Below are 21,346 nucleotides of genomic sequence, written 5' to 3' on the forward strand. Positions count from 1 at the left end.
TCCTTGTAGGATGCAAAAGCTTGTGAAACCATCAGTTGATAAGAAGTATGTGGATTTGACAGTGTCGTTTGCTCCAGAGACTGATGGAGAGGAAGACTTGCCAGGGCCACCAGTGAGATACTACTTTGTTCAGGAAGACAATTGACACTAGAGACAGAAAAGTCACTCCCGGACCATTTGTTCTGAAAGGAGTGTGCTATTTCTCAGCTATTAAAGATGGTACTATATATTTCTTTTTGGTGAAGCCTTAATTAAAACAAATTGTGAAAATCAGTGGCTTTGCACTGGAGACAAACTGGATTTATGTTTCACCTGCTCCCGTTTTCTTTGAACGTGTTTGCCCAAAGGAGGATTGGTCACTCCGTGAGATGGAATGTCCAGTACAGTCTTTACCTTAAAGACAAGATTTGTATTAATTTGTGGGGAGCTGAAGAAAGCAAGAAGAATGGTGAACCTAACAAATGGTCCCTATTGGCAAATTAGGCGCTGCTTAGAGAAGAGTGCAAAAAATGGGGAAACTGCCATTTTATGGTACTCCCGGTGTTGTAAGAACATCTCAAATCCATTTCATATGTTACTTAGTTCTCAGACAAGAATTTCATTCTTGCCATCTACACGAGATTTAATCCATCCAAAAGGTTTAAACTCCCACTTAAAAGCAGATGAACTGCTTTATGGTGTTGTTGGTGCTCTCTTCTGAACGGTTAGTGATGCTGTGTGTCAGAGCAGCCATCTCCTGTCAGTCTCCACATGGAAACATAGGGAGGCAGGTCTTGAATAGGTGTAAATTGTCACAGCTCCCCTGAAGTCAAGAGAGCTGGAACTGTTGATTATCTGCACTAAGACTGTTCTTTGGGGAATACTGCAGTATGGGGAAAGTGGAAACCTGTTGGAGAGCTGAGTTAACACTTTCAACAATAAAACTTTGTCCTCAAGAAAGAGAAAATGTTTGGTGTGGTTGAGCCTTTCTGCCCTCATTAAATTAAAAACACTGTAGCAAATTATGACTTTGAAAGGAGGAAAAGGCAAATGGCTCTGGATGTTCGTTACAGCAAACACTGTTTCCTCAGCTGCTCCTTTTGGTACCATTTCCTTATAGCGAATGGTTATGCTGTACACCTGTCCACAGCACAAGTCTGAGCTGCACTGAACACTGAGGTTTTTATCATCAGTCAGTTACTAGGATATCTAAGTATAAAGAATCTGCTTAATCAGAAATAACTAGGGACTAGCTTTGCTGCTGTGGTGAGGCAGAGGTGCGTTACAGAAACATCTGTGACACCACCTTATTTTCTCTGTCATTTGAACACTGGATAGTTGAGCTGGTAGTTCTTTTTTTCTCCCAGTGATGACAGAGTGAAGTGAGGTTAGAATAAAAACCTATGAACCTTTTAATGTGTTTAAGCTTTAGAGACTGTGATTGCACATTATCTCCTGCAGCAGTTGCAGAAGCTATTGACTACGTAGCCATTTATCCTCGATCACAATTTATGAAGCTTTAGGGATGTCTTCACATTTAGTCAACATTATTGGTCAGGAATTTTACCTCTCCTTCTTTCCCTTCTCAGTTAGTTGTAGTCACGAATAACAGCTATTAGGCTGGGAACTTGAACACCAAGATGTATGGAACTGAATAGCTGGAATCAACACAATTATTCCAGTATTTGGGATTCAGTCTTATGTGCGGGATATCTTCTGGAAGCTGTATATAGTTTTACAGTCAGTCTAGTCTATAGATATAATTTTATAGATTAATAATACTGCTTTTTAAACTACCTAACTTATTTCATTTTTTTAAGAACTTCTTTTAGATAAACTTTTTGAAACAGGAGAAGAGATGACTACATTTAGAGTGTACAAGTACACTTAGCGTCTGCACAAGCAGACAGTAAGTTTCCACTTCTAATTAACAACGAAAATGTATTTCACTGTGGCAGTATTCAAATCTGAACTCTTAACTGAAATCACTAATTAGTGCTAAGGATCACTTCCAGGTTTAGGTCAAGTTGAAAGCACTGTCACCTCTCACAGTTGGAGACTGGGAAACAAATGAAACTTTGAGTAAGTACATTCTGGTATGTTAGTGTGGTGTTAACATCATGCTTATGCTTTCAAAAGTAAAGTCTCAGTACTTTGCTAGAATGCCATCTGACAGTCCTCAGGGTTTAAAGTAAATTTTCAGATATAATTAATGGAATAGCTTTTATTAATGATAATGCATACAGCTTTGTGAGACCCTTGCCAAAAAGTCCAGGTTGAGGTTGGCGGGGATCGGGGCCAGAATTTAGACATGGCTGTATCTCTACACTGCTCTTATTGTGTGTATCTGTTGGATGGACGTCTGTTCTATGGGCGGGTTCTGCTCAGTTAAACAGTTGCTGATAGAAAAACTGAAAATGCACAATGGCTCTTGATATTTATTAGCAGACCTTTAAAATTTTCTGGATATAAGTTAACCTAGGTGAAATCTTACAAGTAATAACCTAAAGAGGACTTTATATGGAAGAACTGTGCATGTCAAGTGGCTCATTAAAATTGTTTTTCATGTTTTAAAACTTTCTGAATTGCTGATATGGAGAGTGAATGTATTTATATTGAAGGTTGTGCAGAGTGGAGTGAGCCGATTCAGTGTGAATTTGTGTTTGATACAGCTCATTTCTCAATCTGTTGCTGCTTTTTATCAAAAGTCTCAGCAGGTGCTCAGCATGATCCCACTAAAAGGGCTCAATCAAACTAGGCAAGTGAATTTCAGGGTGCTGGTCTTCCAGATCTCCAGCATTGTCACTACCAGGGCTAGCAGTGCAGAGGCTCATAGCTCGTACCTGGAATCCAAGAACTGCTTTTTTTCTTTTTTTTTTTTTCATTGTAATGAAAGCTTGTGTGTGTCTAGGACTGTTTGATGCTCTATTCCCGTGGAGCAGCTAGAGCTAGCCATCTCCTTGCAGCAATGAAGAACTATCTTTCCATTAGAACACTTTGAATAGCTTTCCTTCAAAATGTTATTCTTTGAAAGAACAGTTGACCTGCAGAGATGAAGTTTTATATCAGTATTAAAGATTGTTCTCAATCAAATGCTTTCTTACAGAGTTTGCTCATATTTACACTAGCTTTCCATTAATTTCTTGCATTCTTAATCATTGCAGGAATGTTTGTGCATGCAAAACACGAGGCATTTAGCACCCAGCTCAACTGTTCTCTGTGGTTAGTCTCCACATTTCTTTAATGCTAGGAGTAGAGAGGATTCTGTGTGAAGATCATGCTACTGTTAACAAGACTGTTCTGGTGGATCTGAAGGATTTAGGACTTTATTTACCTATACGAGGAGTAAAAAGTACACATTTTCAGCTTTTTTCCCACCATATGGTGAATATGTGAATGTCTATTTAAAAAAAAAAATTCTATTCAAGAATAATGACTACATAGAAAGAACAACTCTGGCACCAGCTGGGCCTCTGAATGCAGAAACCCTGTCACCTCATCATGGCATCTCACATCCTGAAGCAATGCGGGTTTGAGCTAGGCAGAGAGTTTGTATATCTGTCTGACTTGTATCAAACATAAGTAAAGGCTTTAGGTAAGTCCATGTTCTCAATTTTTCCCTGTGTCTTTGAAACAATGTGGCTGTAGGCCAATTGTTTGACAAAAGGAGCTGAATTTCAGCCAAATGCAACTGGCTTATTAGCTTGAAATGTTTATCCACCCCTGTTAATTATCTCCTGTTTTGCACTTACAGAAAGCATACTCTGCTGCAGCACAGTGCAGCAATTTAAACCTTTGTCCAAAGATTGGTTAAGTTTTGACCAGATAGCTTTTGAGAGTTTATTTTAGTAAACGTGTGTTTTGGTATCTTCTGTGTGGTCAGTGAAGTAGCTAGCATGGGTGTTTATCCATGCTGCAGAAAGCTTATTGAGGCTCAAGCTTAAAGATGTCATGAGTTACAGCATTGATAACACCAGCAGAACTTGCTAGTTCTGCTAGTTCTTGCTAGTAAGTGAATCATTTTGCATGGCAAAATACTTCTTCACTGTATCTCGCTTAAGTTCCCACTTCTCACAGCAACACACAAGTTTCAATTTCATACTGAGGAAAAGCTGCAACTCTAACCTGATGCATACTGAGCAGCACCATCTTCACAAAGTGATCTTAAGTATTTTCATGAAAAGGAAGTGCTAATGTCTCATGTTATATTTTACTTATTTATAAATACAGTGGGTGCGCCTTCATGTGGTCACACGTAATCTATTATTTAGAAACACATGGGCATTCTTTTAAAATAACCTTCCCAAGCCTTGACTGACTTCCATAATCCTTGAAACAAGTAATAATTAATTTATGATTCCCAGCTGATATCAAAGGAACATGATGATCAATCTTGGTCTGGAAATAAGAGCAACTCTACCTAGAGTGCTCCCTGTGCGTGTAGTGAAGGCGCTAGCTGCTTCAGTACCTAGATCACAGCACCCTTTAGCTGAGCTGTGTGAATGCTCATTGACCACTGTCAGATAGGAGGTGTGGTTTATTTGGTTGGGGTTTTTTTTAAAGAAAAAAGCCAAGCTCTGTAGCTAGTCATCTCCACTAACTATGAAGGAGTGTAGCTCAGCAGTGGGTACCCATCCTGTAAGCACTTTATTCAGTCCAGCTGCCTGGCAGAACTTAGAGGCTAAAAATACTAAACTTGGATCTTACTGCTGATCACTTCAGTTGCTTGTTTTGAAGGCTGGATCCCCAGTTTCCAAGAAGATGGATGCTGTGCCTAAGGCTTGGTGGGGTTCCACAACTGTTCAGTATGATCAGCAGGACTCTCGCATGCCCTGCTGCCTTCCCTCATTACCAGCTTTGCAGTCTTGTCCTCCTTGTGCACTCACTGGGGCTTGTCTCAGCCCATGGAGAAGGTAGTTCAGAGAGCTTAACCAACAGGGACACTAACTTATTTTTGTTCAGTTTCCTGAAGTAGCTCACATCAGGGTCTGATGAACACCCCTGCTGGCATGTAGAAGGGGTGGGAATGTTCAGCTGGGCAGGAGATGTCTCAGTTTGCTTGAATTTATGCCCTTCCTCACTTGCGTAACAGGGGATATGCCCCAGCTTGGGATGTTCCAGGTCCTGTAAGGGTTGCATGACCATGCAGAGAATGAGGAACCCCCAGTTTAAGCTACCCGGACTTGTATTTTCTGCTTCTTGGTCTGTATTGCACCTCCCTGGCAGTGCTCAAAGCCCCAGCAGAGGTGAGGCATCCCTGCTGTCTCTGTGGGACGTCATAAATGACACGGATCCTGTTACAAGTGAGTAGACAAGAAATGGTGTTTTTAACATAAAGAGTTTATTGCACTGTGAGCCAGCAGCATTGAGCCCACAAACACTGTGCCTAATTTCAATACAATATTTTTCTATTGCATTTTGCTGGGGCAGTGTGTTGTCTCTTTCCCATTCTCGTCTTTTCTTCTTTTTCCACATTTAATCTTCTACAGGAACTGGGGTTATTTGCCCTCCCCAAATCTCAGAAGTTTCTCTGGGAGAAGCTGCATCACATGCTTGGTTAAGGGCCAACAGACCTGTTCTAGAAATTGAGAAAGAGTAGCTTGGGGAATGCCTTCTGTTTATCTTCAATACCACAGACTTCCTGTATTGCTTCTCATGCCTCTTTCATTTAGCAGGACCGTTCCTGTGTGTGCCTTCAGCAGCCAGCTTGCTTTCAGAACACTGGGTCCTCTGCAGTGCGTGTCTGTATGACAAATGGCTTCAGGTTCCCTTGGGTTTGGGTCACAAAGTAACTGACAACATCCTGAAGGCTTGGGAGTATCACCTGTTTCACCAGGGGGAAAAAAAAAAAACAAACCCAAACAAAAAACCCCCATCAAATAAAACATGCTGAGTGTGTTGAGAATACATTTTCAAAAACATGCTGGCAGGCTGGGATCCCTAGCAATGTTTCTCAAACAATTGATACTGGATTTACATCCAGCATTTGGATGCAGTGAGGTCTAGGACAGCCCTCTGAAATCTGTGGTAATGTTTTGACCCTTGAACATATAACTCCTTCCCTTCCATCAAATGAGTAAACAAACCAAAAGGGAGAGCGCTCTCTGTACCGTTGTGCTCTTCAATGACTGCTGATGCTCTTTCAGCAGAGAGTATCACAGCAGATGCTTTTTCAAACCAATAGGATGTTTCTCAGGCCATGAGTTAAACATGTCTTAAGAAAAGTAGAAGAAAACTGGTTTAAACCAAATAACAGGGTCCATACAGCCTTGCTCACACCTCAACTAAGTTAATTTTGTCAAGGTTAGATGGAGTGCATTTTGAACTTCCCCTAACTGCAATGAGAGCTCAGTTTTCGGACTTAGTACTGAAGCCTGAGGGGGGGACGGGACGGGGGACGGCACATTACAATCTTGGGCTGTTTTGAGTGGTTTGATTTTATTTTTGTTAGAGAGAAGATGCTGATGTGGAGTTTTTTTCTTACTTTTCTAGTTCTTAAAAGATAACTTGTTCTTTAAGATTAGGTTAGTTGGACTAACAAGAGAGGTGAACTCTGCATACTTTACTTGGACTGGCAAATTATAGTTAGGAATTTACTAGAGCTTTTCTAATTTTCTGCAAAGTGATATTTCTTACACCTGCTTAAGAATCTTCAACAAGGGAATTGCTCACTTACCTGTCTTTCCAATTCGATAACGTAACTTTCTCCTTTGGACCTCACTTTGTAATGCTTTAAGTGTGGGGCACTGAAAGAAAATGAAAGTTGATATGCTGCCCGAAATGAAATACTTTTTGATGTATCGTTGTCATTATAAACTCCCTTGCAGGAGCAATGGTATTCTGCACTTTGTAATATCCCCAGAGCTTATTGAAGGTGTGTGGCAGGGTTTGTTTTTTCCCATTTTAGTTTAGAAACATTGAGAATTGCAAATGTCATTCCTGGTGTTTCAGATGCCTCTTGTTCTGAAGCTCTGCAAAAGCTAAAACATTCAGTTGAAATGTGGTGTGTTTTTAGACCAAGTTACTTTTTGAAAATACTTGTCTCTCATTTTTCATTGTTCATTTTACAAAGGGGTATGGCTTGTTCCATTTTTATTCTGCCTGATGATTTCTTAAACTGAGTGGGGTTTCATGGCAGACAGGGGAAGCCCATTTACCCAAGGAAATGGGCTTTTGCTGTCTGATCTTTATTGCTTCTTTGTTTAAACTAACTGGCTTTGGAGGGGAGAGAACCAAGAAAATGAGTCTCAGGCCTGCCCCTGCTGCCTTGTTTGCCTTTCTCAAAATAGCCTGAAGGCAAGGTATACGTTTCATGTGTCAACTCTGGGTATTAAGAATTCAGCTTTTAATACAGTGCATACTAGTTAAGAATGGGATAATATATTGTGGAATCAACCTACACCAGCTCGTGTCGGATAGTGATTGCATAGTTCTCGCTGTCGCTGCCGGGACGCAGGATCAAATTCCCACATGAAGGGTTCTTTTCTAACATCTCTATTGCTTCTTGCCGAGATACTGCATAGAAGCACCTGCATAGAAGGGAGGAGAGAAACAGCATGCATGCGAGTTACACTGGCAAGGCCACGTCATTCTGAGCTGCATGAAGAGACGTGGTCTACTGGGCTAACACCTCTTCACAATGCTAGGCTTATCCAGCATAACTAGCCATGGCTGCCAAGAGGCATGACATCTGAAGGACTCCTGCTGATTAATGCTACTATAGGAGCATAATTCAGGACAGCAGTGCTGTGGCATTCTCAGAGAGGAAGTGAAGCGTTCATACAGGTATGACACCTTCTGGACCCTTGGAAAGAATGTGAGAAGAGTAACCTGGACTTACCTTGAATTTCTCAATGGTAATCAGCATTTTCTCAGAAGGGCAGATACAGCAGCCCAACATGTGGCTTTCTGAAAAGTTTTTAAGCATAGCAGTATGCTGCACTCAGCCTTTTCAAAACAAAAGGCATTGTACAAAAGCTGCAGGAGCAATCTTTCCCTTAGGAAATCTCTATAGAGGCTTTCAGGTAGATTTTGTTCGTTGAATATTATACAACCCTTGTACAACAGCTGAATTTTGAACCTCTGCATGGAAATAATACTTTGAGAGAAGAAGGAAAGGCTCTTTAGTCAGGTTGGGGTTTGCATAGTTCAGTCAGAGCTTACACTGGCATAGTGGTCAAGGTACTGCTAGGAGGGCTTTTTCTGTTCAAGGATGCACTGGAACAGTTGTTAAGTGTAATTCTTCTTTTCTTTTCCTTCTCTAGCACTTCATGCATTCTTGTAAGTTGCCCAGGTAGTAAGGACTCATCTGGTGGAACTGACAGCTGAAAATCAACAGCGTAATTGAAAAGAAAATGAAAAAGTGGACAAACACTGTGAGCAATCATTTCTGTGTGTGCATCACAGCTAATCTGAGTGCAGCTGCTGTGCAGAAATCTTTCTTACCTGCTTGGTTTAAGTAGCTGTGATAATCTGGAAGGTTTGGATGTGTCTCTGCTTTGAATAAAATGCTGCACGTGTGTTTTTGTTAGAATAGTGAAATAAGGATATCTGTGTCCTGATTTGGAAGAAATGTGCCTTGACAGAAGTGGGAATGATGTAAGAATCCACGACGATATTTTGCAGTTGCTATACTGCAAAAGGCTGTGTAAATGTAATTTAACCTATTTCAGCCATCCTCAGCTTTTTAAGTGATTCAGCTAGGCAAATGTAAAGTCATTTGTGAACAAACTTCCTTATTTTTCCACTGGTCATTATCAAAGAGGGTCTTGCTATTTTCAAAGTGCATTTAGCTAAGAAGAACAGTAGAATAAAACACAGAGCTAAGGGGTTCTCTCAGGTGCACAGTTTGGCCATTTCTTTGGTTATGTCTTTATCCCATGATAAAGACCTAGAGAGTCGTCTCTCTCAGAGCAGGCTCCCTTTTTCACAGCTGCAGGGGATGGACTTGTGCTAGAAGTCTTTTCCTTCCTGGACAGCAAACAGTGGATTGGGAACTGCGTCTGACTAGATACCATGGCAGAGTGCGTATTGCAGATGAGCTGAGGTTAAATCAGCCTGAATTTTGCTCTCCTTGGGAAAACCAAAGCAAAACAAACAAAAACCCTCAACAGTTTAGTGTGTGCAAACACCTTAGAAGTGAGGCTTTGTGCCTGTGGCAGCCAGCTTCTGGCATGCGTGAAGGCAAAACCATCTTATAGGCACTTTTGACATGAAGTGAGATATAAAACTCTTCCATACCTTTGTTACGGTGAGAATAAAACCCTTCCATTCTTTCCCACATTCACAGTCATTGGCCTGAGAGAACAGAAAATGACAGTGTAAGAACAACTACAGCAACAAAAAAGAAGTATATTTCATGTGGAAGCCTCAAATAACTCTGACCCTTTTAGAAGTACCATGCCTGGAAATGAGCTCCCTGCCAAGCTACATCACACCCTGAAACCCTGCACTTCCCCAGTACTCCATGTTCAATTAGAGGGAGAGGACAGATGTGGGAAGGTAAAAAAATCATATGCTTTGTTGGAGTAAAAGGAGAAGGTTATGTGGATCCAAGGAGAAGGCCAAGTTAAGGAGGTAGGTCAGTCTCAAGTATAAAACCTTCTAGATAGTCCCTGAGCACTACAGTCTCTATGGCTTCTGAGTGGTGGGGTGGTCAGATATTTTATCCCCTTCTTGGTTTTACAGGTGATGTGGGCCTGTCAGTGTGGTACTTCCTGGTTTCTCTTGTATATTTTCTTGTTCAGTTCTTTGCTCATTTCATATTCCTAGATACTCCTGAGAAAAACTTCTAATGCCTCGAGGGGCAGTTTCCCTGGTGTTAGGTTCCTTTGCTCTGCCTCCCTCTCTGACTGCCTTTTGGTGCTGCCTGGCTGCAGGCTGTACGCTTAGATGTCAAGAAGGCAGCTCTACTTCCACACCAAAATGAAGCTCTGAATATCTGTGGGAGATGGAGTAAAGTACCAAGTGGCTTACGAGTCACAGCTTTCCTCTTTATACCTTCAGTTCTAGTTCCCCATTTGACAGCATCAGGATGAACAGTGCAGAGCCATTTTCATCTGGATAAACATTGGTTGCTGAGGTCAAAGCTGATATATCTAATTTCTGTGAGTACTAAGGAGGGGGAAAAAGAGAAATAGCACAAGTTGTAATTTCCACCAAAAATCTAGCTGCTCTCCAAAGGAATTTGTTTAGAAGAAAATAGATTGAAACTTTTTTTTTTTTCTAGAACTTGGGTTAAGTTTAACTGACAGAGGTGCCAAAGCTCAGTCCTTTGCTTCTGCTTGCAGAAGCTCTTCCCACCAACAATGTACCTTCTGGATTTTTCCCATCCTAATCTTCATAATCACAAACAGATTAAATCCACAAGACTTCCCTGAGTATTTGCTTTGTGACTCTCAACTAAACCCTCAGCTAGAGTATGCTGTAATAATACCAAGCACTTTTTCCTCAGCTGCATAAAGGAAAGTCATGTTACACACCATGGTAATTTTACCCTTGCGCACAGCTGAGGAAAAAGCACTCGGTAAAATTATGGAGCAATGTGGATACGTTTGTAGCTCAGGTGCCAAAAAAATACTCCTTTTTTGTTTTGATGAGGCAAATTAATATGCTATAGTTTGTTTCACTCTGGCTTTTTTTGATCTCAGCCTTTCTGTTACAATGTTCAGAATTTTTTTTTTGGACTATGCCAATGAGAGAGGAAACGGTGCCAAGAGGTGTCTGGAGTATATAAGGATTACTTGATGAAAATAACTGATGCACTTAATCAGATGGGTAGTTACAAAGATAGCTCATTACTCACTGTTGGGGCTTTCTTATCATCATAAAAGAAGAGCATAGTTCCTCTGAGTTCTGTCCAATACACTCTAAATTCCTGCTGGAAAGGAGGAAGTGTCAGTTTGTGAAGACGATCTTTTTAGTTCCCACAAAATGCTGAAAGTGAAAGAACTGCTAAGAAAAGACTGTGTCGTCGTATGTTAGTTTTCAGTGTTTTAAAGATTGTTAAAAAGCAAGTATGTATTTTGCAGGCAGTTTATGCAAAAAAAGTTCAGTAAATAATTCTTTACAGGCAAAAAGATATATAGGCTTTGTTTTCTAGTATCCTAATCCAGCATGGAACTAGAAAACTAACTAATTTAAATGTTTTAAACATTTGTCAACAATTTGTCAAACAATTTAAAGGGGGTACATAATGGAGGGAAAATATATTGTAAATGCCACTTTAAAATCTTGCTCTCCCTAAAAGGCATAGAAGTAGAAAATAGTGTGAGATGCACATGTGTAAAGACTCCAATCTTCTGAACACCATTCTCTTGAAGTGCCTATTTGCATTGAATTTTGATCCTGCCAGTTTACTTGCTACAGGGAGAAGATCATGGAGCTTGATGGTAGTCTGACCTTATTAACTGGACTTCTTGCATTTGAAGTGGTATTTTACATGCTTTGTCTTTAAATTATGTATAGTAGTCTTCGTGAATCAACACCATGCCAAGGTAAATATGATTGTCTGACTCTTGTAACTGTTCCTTACTGCAGTCATGCCAGAGTGATGGGAAAGGTTTTTCTGTTCTCATGTGCCCCTGGTAACAGCTACAGTTCTCAGGGTACGGGACACTGAATTGGGAAGGCAACTTCTGTAAAGCAGAAACTCTGTTCTAGTTTTCAGTTTACTTACCTGTTTTGTTGTTTGGTTGGGTTGGGTTTTTTTTTGAGGCAGGGGTTTAAAACACAGTCACAAAAATTAAGAAATAACTTGTGAAGTCTGATAGGTCATACAAATTAGGGTGAGCAACATTCCCTAGATTATCCTGCAGGTGATCCTTGCTCTTTACCCTGCTAGCTCCTAACTAGTCTTTCTGGTGGTTTCTATCAAATTACTAGTGTAAAATTTCTGTAGCATTCAGCCTCTGGATCCCAGCCTCTGAGCACTGCAGTGCTGCGTTAAGGTAAATGTCCTCATTAAACCATCTGTCCCTGGCAAGTTAATGAAGGCTGTGAATGCTAGCTGTGGTATGGGGCTGGATGTCATGGGAAATTTTTGAACTGCACCTTATGAATTGGGCTTTCTGGTCTATGGAAATGTAGTAATAGTAGTTGCCCAGGAGCACTTTATTGTTTCACAACCATGAATGTTTTTCTCTTGGGTGTCTGGTCTCTCAAAAGTGGTAATACACCTCATCAGTCTCACATAAGTCTCTTCAGATAGGCTGCATATTATTGCTCTGCCCTGTTAGTTTTTGTTATTCCAGTATGTTAGTTACTGAATTTCAGAAGGAGGGATTGTTTAGGGGGAAAGGAAGGTTTTACATAAAGCTCCCTGTTACATTCCTTTATTTATATCCTTTTATTAAACTTGCAGGTGTTCTCCTGCTAGATACAACAAAGTAATGCATTGAATAATTTCTAGTGCTGCGGAAGAGTTAATAGTAAGATTATTAGTCTACTTTTTGTTTCTTGGAGTTCCTGTTTTCTGTGGTACCTGGTTGTTCCTGTGTTTGTGAACCATCATGCTATTTTGGTCTTTTGATTATATCTACCTTTAGCACTGCATGACTTTCATTTTCTCTACTCTGTCTGTGCTTCTGCATCTAAAGAGATGTGAGTGTAGGTAGGGTAAAAACTACTTTGCAACCCTAAGTAAAGGGATTGTCATTATCAAGCGCTAAAAAAGGGCCATCAGCTTGATAAGGAACATTCTCTACATACATGCTATTGTACTATAGACAAGCGTGTAGGCATTTACGGCTTTGCATCTCTTAAATAGTCATCTTGGGTCAAAAAAAATCACTCTTATTTTCCCAGTTAGTCCAAATATGTTAAATCATAAGCCCTTACTAACAAGAAAAAAAAAAGATGTAGAGAATCTCACATATACTTCAGGTGGCGTGTCACTGAAGATTTCAGGATGGATACTGTTCTGCAGTAAATGGAGGATGTGTCAGAGCAATATAAGTGTGTCAAACTTTGCTCTTGGTATTAAAAATATTGCATTAGCTTTTCACCATGGTGGTAGCTATGAAATCAGGCAAACTCAATCCACATTTCAGTAGCTAATAGTAAATCATAATGGGATCCTAGAGATATTGATGGTTACCTTACGTAATTTATTTTACACCTCCCCCCAGTAACATGAACAGAAATAAGTAGATATCATTATTTCAGTGCAACCATTTGCGTCAGCCAGTGTTGAAACATTTCCCCCCACAAACCTGTAGCTCCCGGCAATACATTTTTGAAGAAATATTTCAATACATCCACTTCCCAGGACTCTGCACCTTACCTGGCATCCTGAGTGCCGGACAGACAGGTAACCTTGGAAGTACAAAGGCAGACCGGTGATCCTCTGCCTCTCCTGGAAGATTCGCCGGGGGGCTGGCTGAGGAGTTTCTGCAGGCCGTTCCCTAATTCCTCCTAGCATCCTTTGGATATCTCAGCAGCGTATCTGGATATGCTCTGTTGCGGTGCTCTTCCCCCTCCACTCCAGTTGTTCTCAGTCTGCTCTGTAGCAGCCTCAGCCAGAGAACTTGCCCAGTGAGAGGGGGGGAAAAACAGTACCTTGAAGAGGAAGTCTCCCTACTTGCTTTTAGGTCAGCGCATGCCGCCAACTCTGCTTGGTGTATGATCGTGGGGGGAACCAGACTGAATGGATTAAAAGGATCTTTTCCTTTAGAGTTTGCTTGAGGGGAGACATCCAAATGATGAGCATGCTGGTACAAAAGTGTATCATTACTGTGATGGGTGTCACCTGGAGGTCATAGCGGAAAAGCCTGCTTTTTATGGTTTACAGCACTGGACTTTTCATGGGCTGCTGCCAGGGGGGAGACTACTATCAGCTGCCTCTGAAATAATATTTAAATTTTTCATTGGGAGCATGGATTAACTTTGAGCCAACTTTAGCAGATGGCTAGGGGGATTACAGGACACTAAAAGTAATATTGGAAATAAATCTACCTATGGTTGTTTGTAACTGGCAAGGATAAATAAACTTTGCAATGTGTATGTAGGAAGAGTTCCATTGTGAAAGAACTAACATACCAAAGCCTTTAAAGAAATTGTGAAGGAAGATGGTAGTTCAGGAATGAAATGTTGGTCCTGATGAAATGAGGGGTGAAATTTCCATCAAGTTCAGAACCATGAAGTTTAACTTAGTTTCTGGCCTTCCCCTTAGCAGTCAGAAAGAATAGGGATGACAAGACTTGGCGTTTTGATGCTGGTTGCTACTAAATGCAAAGAAACATTATTTAAAAAAAAAAAGGCTTGTTTTTTGTTGAACATCTTCATGGCCTTTTCTGTTTCTCAGCTGTGTGTAGGCGTTAGATGAGTACATAATTAGCCGTTAAGGTGATCTGTGGTAGATCAGATAGCCATCAACCAACTCCAGCAGAAGAGGGGTTCAGCCCTATGTGTGAAAGTAAATTCTCCATGTCATCTCTAAACACGGCTGGGGACAGGTACATGTTCTCAGATTTTGGCTAAATTGCAGATTTTTGTATGTTCAATTGTGTTTAAATAGCAAAATTCGACTTCGCTATTGAATGTGTTGCAGAAAAACTAATGAATGTGGGTACCTGCACCTTTGCTTGGCAAGGCTGCTGCTGATGAGCCAGCACTTAGTCCACTGCTTGCCAGTGTGTGATATAAAGCATAATTTAAAATTATATTTTTGGGCTGTCTTTTGCAGATACTATAAGATATTGTGACGTTATGTTCTCAAGCCGTTGCTTTCACTCACTGTCGAGTTCTTCGCTAATGTTTTAAAGAAAAAATTGCAACCCCCTGTGGTGACTGTAGATGTCTTGTAGCGTTTAGAAACCTGAGGATTTGAAGGGAAAAAAGAACAGGTAGGGCGGCTCCCCTACCTGTCTTCGGGGAAAAAAAGCTGCTCTGAGGCGGTGAAGGGCGCGGGGGGGGGGGAACCGCTGGCTCCTGCGCAGGCGCAACAACGTCCCGCCGGGGGGGGCGCGCGCGCGAAGCAACGGCCCTCGTTGGTGCGCGGCGGCCGCCAACCAATGCGGGGGTGAGGGGGAGGGGCGTGGCCGGTGCGCTGCCTGTCGCTGGTACGCGCGCGCAGCGGGAAGGCGCCCGAGGTTTGAAAGTGGCGGGCGGGGCGCAGGGGGACGGCTTGGCTGGGTCCCGCGGCCGGGGTGTCTTCCTCCTCGTCGCGGCGGCCCGGGATGGCGGAGGCCTTGGTGAGAGATCGTGGGCGCGGGGAAGCGGCGGGAGGAGCGGTGGCGGTTCCTTTCCGTAACAGCTGGGGGGCGGCCCTCTCCTCACTGCCCTCCTGAGGGGCGGGCGGGGCCGTTCTTCCGTCCCTGACGGCGCGGTGAGGCTTTGGGATCCCCTGCTTCCCCCTGAGAAAAGCGGGGCCGGTGTTAGTGCACTGCCCTCCCTCTTGGCCCCAGTTGCTGGCACAAACGCTTCTGCTCAGAGGGCTTGTCTGTTGGGAGCCCCGTGTCCCTTAGGCTGCCTGCAGCTGCGCCTGTCGCTCGTCTCTGGCGATCTTCCTTTCACGGATAGTGTGTAAAGAACCAGTGACTCTTGTCTAGACATGCTAGAGACGTACTCATCCTCCTCCTACCGTCCTGTGTCAGAGGTACACGGGGAGCTTAAGTTTTAAAAGCTCTTTATGTGTAGCGGGGTATGAACATAACACTAAATTGTTAAAAGCTCTTTTAGATCCGTTACAGGAATTTCTCATTTTCTTATATGAAAGATTGCTTGCCAGTTGATTATACTGCACTCTGCTGCAAGGGGAAGAAGTTTAAGCCTGAGTGACTGATTTACTGTGGGGTATGGTACTGCACTGTTTCTGAAGTGATGACTTTTGGTCATTTTCCTGTGTGACCTAGAGTTTCTTCCTGCCATTTTAAGCTGATGTTGAAAATTTGTAGTGGAATAAATCCTTATGTGGTTTTGGTTATTTTTATTACCAGAAGTAATATCCAAAGAGGAATCACAAAGAAGCGCAAAGTAATGTCAGTATGGTAAACTTAGGAAAAATGTGCTGAATTCTGTTGTATTAGGACTAGATAATCTCCACACTGCACATGCACTCTATTCCAGCTTACACAAACAAAGAAGAGATCGTAATTGTTTTTCAGCTAAACATTTAGAATTTTTTTGAGACATTTTCTTGTCACGTTGGTGAAAAACTGCACTCTGCTTAGCTCTTTAATTTTTCTTGACTTGCCCTTCCTCTGTGTTTTTATTCTCTACAGTCTTTGCCTGTTCCCAGCTCAGTAGGCCTTATTTCATTTGTTAGCATAGAAAGTGACACTGATAACATACTGTCACTTGAATTATTACTACTCTAGTTGTAGTAATAAATGACTGAAGTAATGTCTGCTATTCGAATGACTTTGATTACACTCAGAGTTCACATATATGAAGAAGTGCTGGGAGTTAATCGAGACTTAGTTTTACCATGGAACAGCTGATGTTGTCTCACTGCCTGTCAACACAGTCTTGGCTGTGATAAACACAGGGTAAGAATCTCCATGTGAGCAGTTCTCACAGAGCAGGGGATGTGTTGTAAGGTTATGTCCTAGCTTGCTTTGGGGTAGTTCATTCCTTTTCCTTACTTAAAAGATTATTTCTGTAGTCATCACAGAAATGTTAACCAAATCCTTAGATTCTCTGTGATTTCTGTCACGTAAATGTCCTGTAAGTCTCTCTGACTTTAAGTGCAACAGATGCTTGATGGTTCTTGAGGAAAGCTGAATTTCTGGCCGTTGTTACAGGGGTTGTAGCTACTGTGGCGTTCTAAGAACAGCTGCAGTAACTCCCACTAGTTTCAGATGGATCGAGAATCCTCGAGACTCGCTTGCATGAGAAACAGGAGGTTGGTCGCTTATTTGTTTTTCTGTTGAGTGTCACCATGCTTAGTAAAAATTGATTCTTATTTCTTCACAGAATCTTTTTAAAAAAGGCTACAGAGCAAGATTCTGCCATGGAGGAGGGTAATTTACCTTTAAAATTTTATTCTTAGATATGATTGTTTGGAAAACTTATGTTGATTTTTGTCCAAGAGCTTCATGTCAAAACTATTGGGTATATCTTACTAAACTGATCATATGATGTTTCCCAAACTTCTTGTATTTCTTAGTGGTGGGAGGAGCAAATTGTGCTGGGGGACAAAGCACCAAGGGTTTCCTTTGTACTCCTCTGCTGAGTCAGCAGACTGTGGTGTAGCTATACCTAAGCTACCCCAAACTAGGCTGCATGAGCACAGAAGCAGTAGTCTGTGCAAACATTTTGCCTTTCAAGAGGTAGAGAAATGAAGCCCACGCAGAGTTCTAGCTTATTTGGCCCTTGCTGGTAAATGTTAGAGATGAGTTTGAGTATTTGCAGTCCTGTAGCTTTCTTTAAAGGCATGTCAGGAGTCCATGAGCTTTTTGTTACTGGAATCCATTTTTAGACATGCATTTTATGAGCTTACCAAATCTACCAAATTACCTGTTTTTAAAAGCATATAATAATCATTATGGGAGGAATACTCCATGGCTTTTCTCTTGTTATTTTGGTTTTGATCAACATGGTCTGGCTAGTGGATCACTTCTGCCATTTTCATTGCTCCTGGAGAGGTTTGAAATAATAATCCAAGAAACTGAGCTGTTTGCTTGCTTACCGTTTTGATTCCTCAAGCCAATTCTGGCTGCTGAAAGTTTTGTTAGAAGCACAGAATAACTGTGGATAAGTGGTAGAAAGAGAAGCAGAGGGTGACTCTTTGTATGAAGGGATAGATGGGCAGCCTACACATTTAATTTCTGGGTCTGCTGAGACTGGATCACTGTGCAGGCAACATTACTTGAGGACAGATTTAAAAAAAAAAATATTTATTTCAAGTGAGAATCTGTATTCATCCCAAAGCTCTTTTACCTGAGGGCTGTTGTGGTAGTTGTATGTTTTCTTTTATGTGGAGAGATTTCTTCATTCTCATCATATTCTGTGACAGTGGGGCTTTTTCTCCTGGAATCCTTATTTAGAGAAGTTTCTTTGCAGATATCTGTGCAGGGAAATGGTAGGTAAAATATATTAAAGTTGTGACTAGTGGAAATAATAATCTAAAATATTAAGTAGTAAGAACTTTACTACTTTTATATTGCTGGGATAGGAACATTTAGTATCTTTGATTGAAATTATTTTTTTCCCCTTCTTCTTTCTAGAAATAAGATTGATGTACAGCCAGGTCAAAATGTACTGAAACTCATACAGGATTGTTTCGAAAGTAAGCTTTTATTTGGTGTTTTGCTTAATTTGCTGGTTAAAGAAAAAAATAATTTCTTCCTTGTATTATATTTAGTGGTAAATAAATAGAAATAAAAAATAGAGATAAAGTGAATAAAAATAAAGTCTTTCTCACAGTCTTTAAAAACATCCCCTTCCCAGCTGCTTAAAACTGTGTCTTAGCTGTCTTATAAAGGTAATCTTTTTCCCAAGTAGCTGGTTTCTTTCTTGTTTGGATTTACATGACCTTAATGACCCTTAGCAACTTGTTAAAATAAGTGAAACCTCAACAATTCCAAGAATTCCTTATTTATAGTTTTTTTCTTTATAGGTTGCAGCAGTGATCTTACAATAAGGTCTCCAAGTGCAACCCATTGCTCAACTCCTATTGTCAGAAACAAGAAGAGGACTTCAACACAGAGCCAAAGGGTAAGTTAGTTATGGCAGTATCACAACATAGCATTGGGTACAGTTTCACTTGGGTACAAGTTTAGATCTGCAGGATTTAGTTCTGTATGAGTGTTGAATTAATAAGCTCCATATTCATATACATAATACACTTGTATTAGTATATAGGCTATAATTTAACCTTCTGTCATAGTTGTTGGTAATGTTTTTTTTCTTAGTTTGTTGTGCTCTAATAGTAAATATTCTATAACCAGATTTATTTAATAGCTTATTTTCTTGGGTATTTCGTAATGAAAGCTTTTTCAGCTTTTTGTCCACAATAGTTAAATTTCTCATGGTCTCAGGTTGAAGCACGCTGCCTTATAACTGGCGGTGGACATGGCTGTCTTGGACTCCATTGGGGTTGGTTTCAGTCACTTTGCCGGATACATGGACACAGTTCTTAGCTATCTGATGGATAGTAAAATTGAAAGATGATTCTTGTATAAAAGCAGCTTGTCAACTCCTGATAAACAGTTATCTGTACAATAACTCTGTATACCTGTAACTTTGTTGAAGAGTGGAAATAAGTTGCATTGTTAACGTGCCGTCTGAGAGAATGATGCCAATAACCTAGTTTGTGTATTTACTTTTAATATTTTGATTCTAGTAGTTTTTTTGTAAAAATAGAATATTCTATTAATAGCAGTGTTGAGAACAGGCATCCTTTATAATGGTGTTTGTTTACTTTAGTCTGATGTTAGAATACCGTATAATCTCAAAGTGATTCTTGCAAAACCTCAGCCTGACTTAATAAAGGTGAATTAAATTGTTTAAATTGATTAATTCTAATGAAAAGAGTAAATAGCTTGCCTGTGGACTAGCAGGATGTCTGTTCAAAGCTGCAAATTGATTTTTACTGTACACACTCTTTTACCTGTTTTTTGAAATTTACAGTTAGTTTTAGAAAGTCTTACGTGATAGAAAATTGAAGTGTGGAGTTAAAATAGAACTGTGCTTCAAATTAAAATTAAGGGAAAGGAAGTAAAAATTAAGGGAAGGAAGATATATATATCGTGTTCTGTAGAAATTTATATTCCTGTCAAAATACTGCTGCTTTATCAAATATTTTACTTTGTCTCGTTATTCATTATCGACTATGACAGCCAAAGGCAGGGTTAACTAACTCTGTGAAAAGAGCCTGTAGTTCTGCAGAGTCCTTACCTGCATCACCACTAAAGACAGTCAGCAGCACAGGTTGGTACCACTGTTATTGAATTAAGTTTGTTTGGGTAACTATTTCTTGGGATTTTGTAAAGTTTTAAGTAGAAGAATTAAACCTATTCTATATATATGGCAGGATGGTCACATGAATCACCCCAGAAGCCTGCAAGATATGATTATGTAGCTGATTCCAAAAAAACAAAGTCTCCTGTGTCTGAAAGAGGAACAAATAATATATTAAAGGATGTTGAAGCACTATGCAAAAGTCCTGCCATGTCTTCAGACCCTGAGGATGATCATGGGTCTGTTGGATCACCTCTTCTTGTGGAGGAGGTGAAAAGTTCTCCTGTACATACGTAAGTAGAGCTGAACATGGTGGTGGTGTCATGTGTCGTGTCCGTGTTCCCCCCCCCCCCCCCCCCCCTTAGAGTAAATTAACATGGTGGTTTCAATCATTTATGAGTTTGGATTGTGAACTCATAAAAAATAATTCCAAGCTTTTCAGAAAATTTCCATATCTGGGTTTAGAAAGGGCAGAATTGTTTTTTATTAAATATTCTGGTGATAAGAGTTAATTCCCAAAAGTGCAGTACCCACGTGCAGGAAGCCTGTCAGAATAGATTTGAACTCCTTTTTCACAGGAAAGTGCCCCAAATTATCAGCTTCTCAGATAGTCTGCACTTTTTCAGTGAATCCTATTGACAGTGTTGACCTTAAAAGTTAACAAAAAATTTGTTAAAGCAGAGATGACCGGTCATTGTTCCTCTTGCTCTGAATATACAAATGTTTTATACAAAGTAGAACAACTTCAGTCATGATCATTATCTCCTCTTCAGAAAATTTGAAGCCCAGCTGCAATAGTGGCCAGTGGTCCCAGCCACAGTTCTGCTTTCCTGGAGGACTGAAGCTCTGGGTTAGATCATAGAGAGGGACTGACTGATCCCATTGACTCCTACTGATTGGGAAGAGAGTGCACCTAGGGTCTAGGAAACCTGACGATTTCTGAAGCACATTCTCCTAAAATTAGGAATTCGTCTTGCTGAGCAGCCCTCACTTTGATCAAGAGTCACAAACTGACCCCATGTTGCCTCATTGATTTGGATGCTTGCTACTATGCTGGGAAGTAGTGCCTCTAACCTGTGTTCCAGCAGATTACCAAATGGAAGCTCATTCATAAGAAGTGAGACACTGTCAGCAGGAGAAAATGAGAGCATCTGTCCATCCACATGATACTGTAATGTGCACTCAGGATTTATAGCATCATATTTGAATGCTGTTTCTCATACGTAGATTACATTTTGATGACCAAAATACGCCTGCTGCAGTGAAGAGCCACGTGGAAGTTGAAAATTTGGACGGACCTCAGACTCGGAGAGATGAGCAGGTTGTTCTCATGCAAGGAACAGAATGTATTGCTACGTCTTATGTACAGAAAGAGAAGTCTTTCTCTTCGGTCATCTTAGCAGCTGTAGCAACAGGAACGCTTGGAAAAAGGTTTGTTTTGAGGCTTAATATGGAACATAATTTG

At 40.7% G+C, this 21,346-nt stretch overlaps 3 protein-coding genes across 4 annotated transcripts in view; 2 read left to right on the top strand and 1 right to left on the bottom strand.

Annotated features, from left to right (window-relative positions):
- UBA6 (ubiquitin like modifier activating enzyme 6) overlaps positions 1-2,525 on the top strand; it is a 33,812-nt gene extending 31,287 nt beyond the window's left edge. Inside the window, exon 34 of one of the 2 annotated variants that reach the window (XM_072862382.1) lies at positions 10-2,524. In XM_072862382.1, coding sequence (XP_072718483.1) covers positions 10-145 — 136 coding nt within the window. In that variant the 3' untranslated portion in view covers positions 146-2,524. Of the gene's footprint in view, positions 1-9 lie in introns of both variants that reach the window. The other variant, XM_072862383.1, reaches the window with a different exon arrangement.
- A 3,118-nt stretch (positions 2,526-5,643) lies between these two features.
- On the bottom strand, positions 5,644-13,399 carry STAP1 (signal transducing adaptor family member 1). The gene is given in 9 exon segments (XM_072863403.1): positions 5,644-5,719; positions 5,721-5,803; positions 6,656-6,725; positions 7,380-7,508; positions 8,143-8,303; positions 9,220-9,276; positions 9,979-10,092; positions 10,784-10,855; positions 13,262-13,399. Coding segments are annotated over 9 exon segments (900 nt in total).
- Positions 13,400-15,043: 1,644 nt separating this feature from the next.
- The window catches only part of CENPC (centromere protein C), a 29,088-nt gene continuing 22,785 nt past the window's right edge, over positions 15,044-21,346 (top strand). Inside the window, exons 1-7 of the mRNA XM_072862349.1 lie at positions 15,044-15,170; positions 16,894-16,940; positions 18,147-18,208; positions 18,539-18,636; positions 19,761-19,851; positions 19,955-20,174; positions 21,109-21,312. Of these exons, the coding sequence (XP_072718450.1) occupies positions 15,156-15,170; positions 16,894-16,940; positions 18,147-18,208; positions 18,539-18,636; positions 19,761-19,851; positions 19,955-20,174; positions 21,109-21,312 (737 nt within the window). The 5' untranslated portion in view covers positions 15,044-15,155. The remainder of the gene's footprint in view (positions 15,171-16,893; positions 16,941-18,146; positions 18,209-18,538; positions 18,637-19,760; positions 19,852-19,954; positions 20,175-21,108; positions 21,313-21,346) is intronic.

The sequence above is a fragment of the Ciconia boyciana genome, chromosome 5, assembly GCF_034638445.1.
Source record: "Ciconia boyciana chromosome 5, ASM3463844v1, whole genome shotgun sequence".
Classification (NCBI taxonomy): domain Eukaryota; kingdom Metazoa; phylum Chordata; class Aves; order Ciconiiformes; family Ciconiidae; genus Ciconia; species Ciconia boyciana.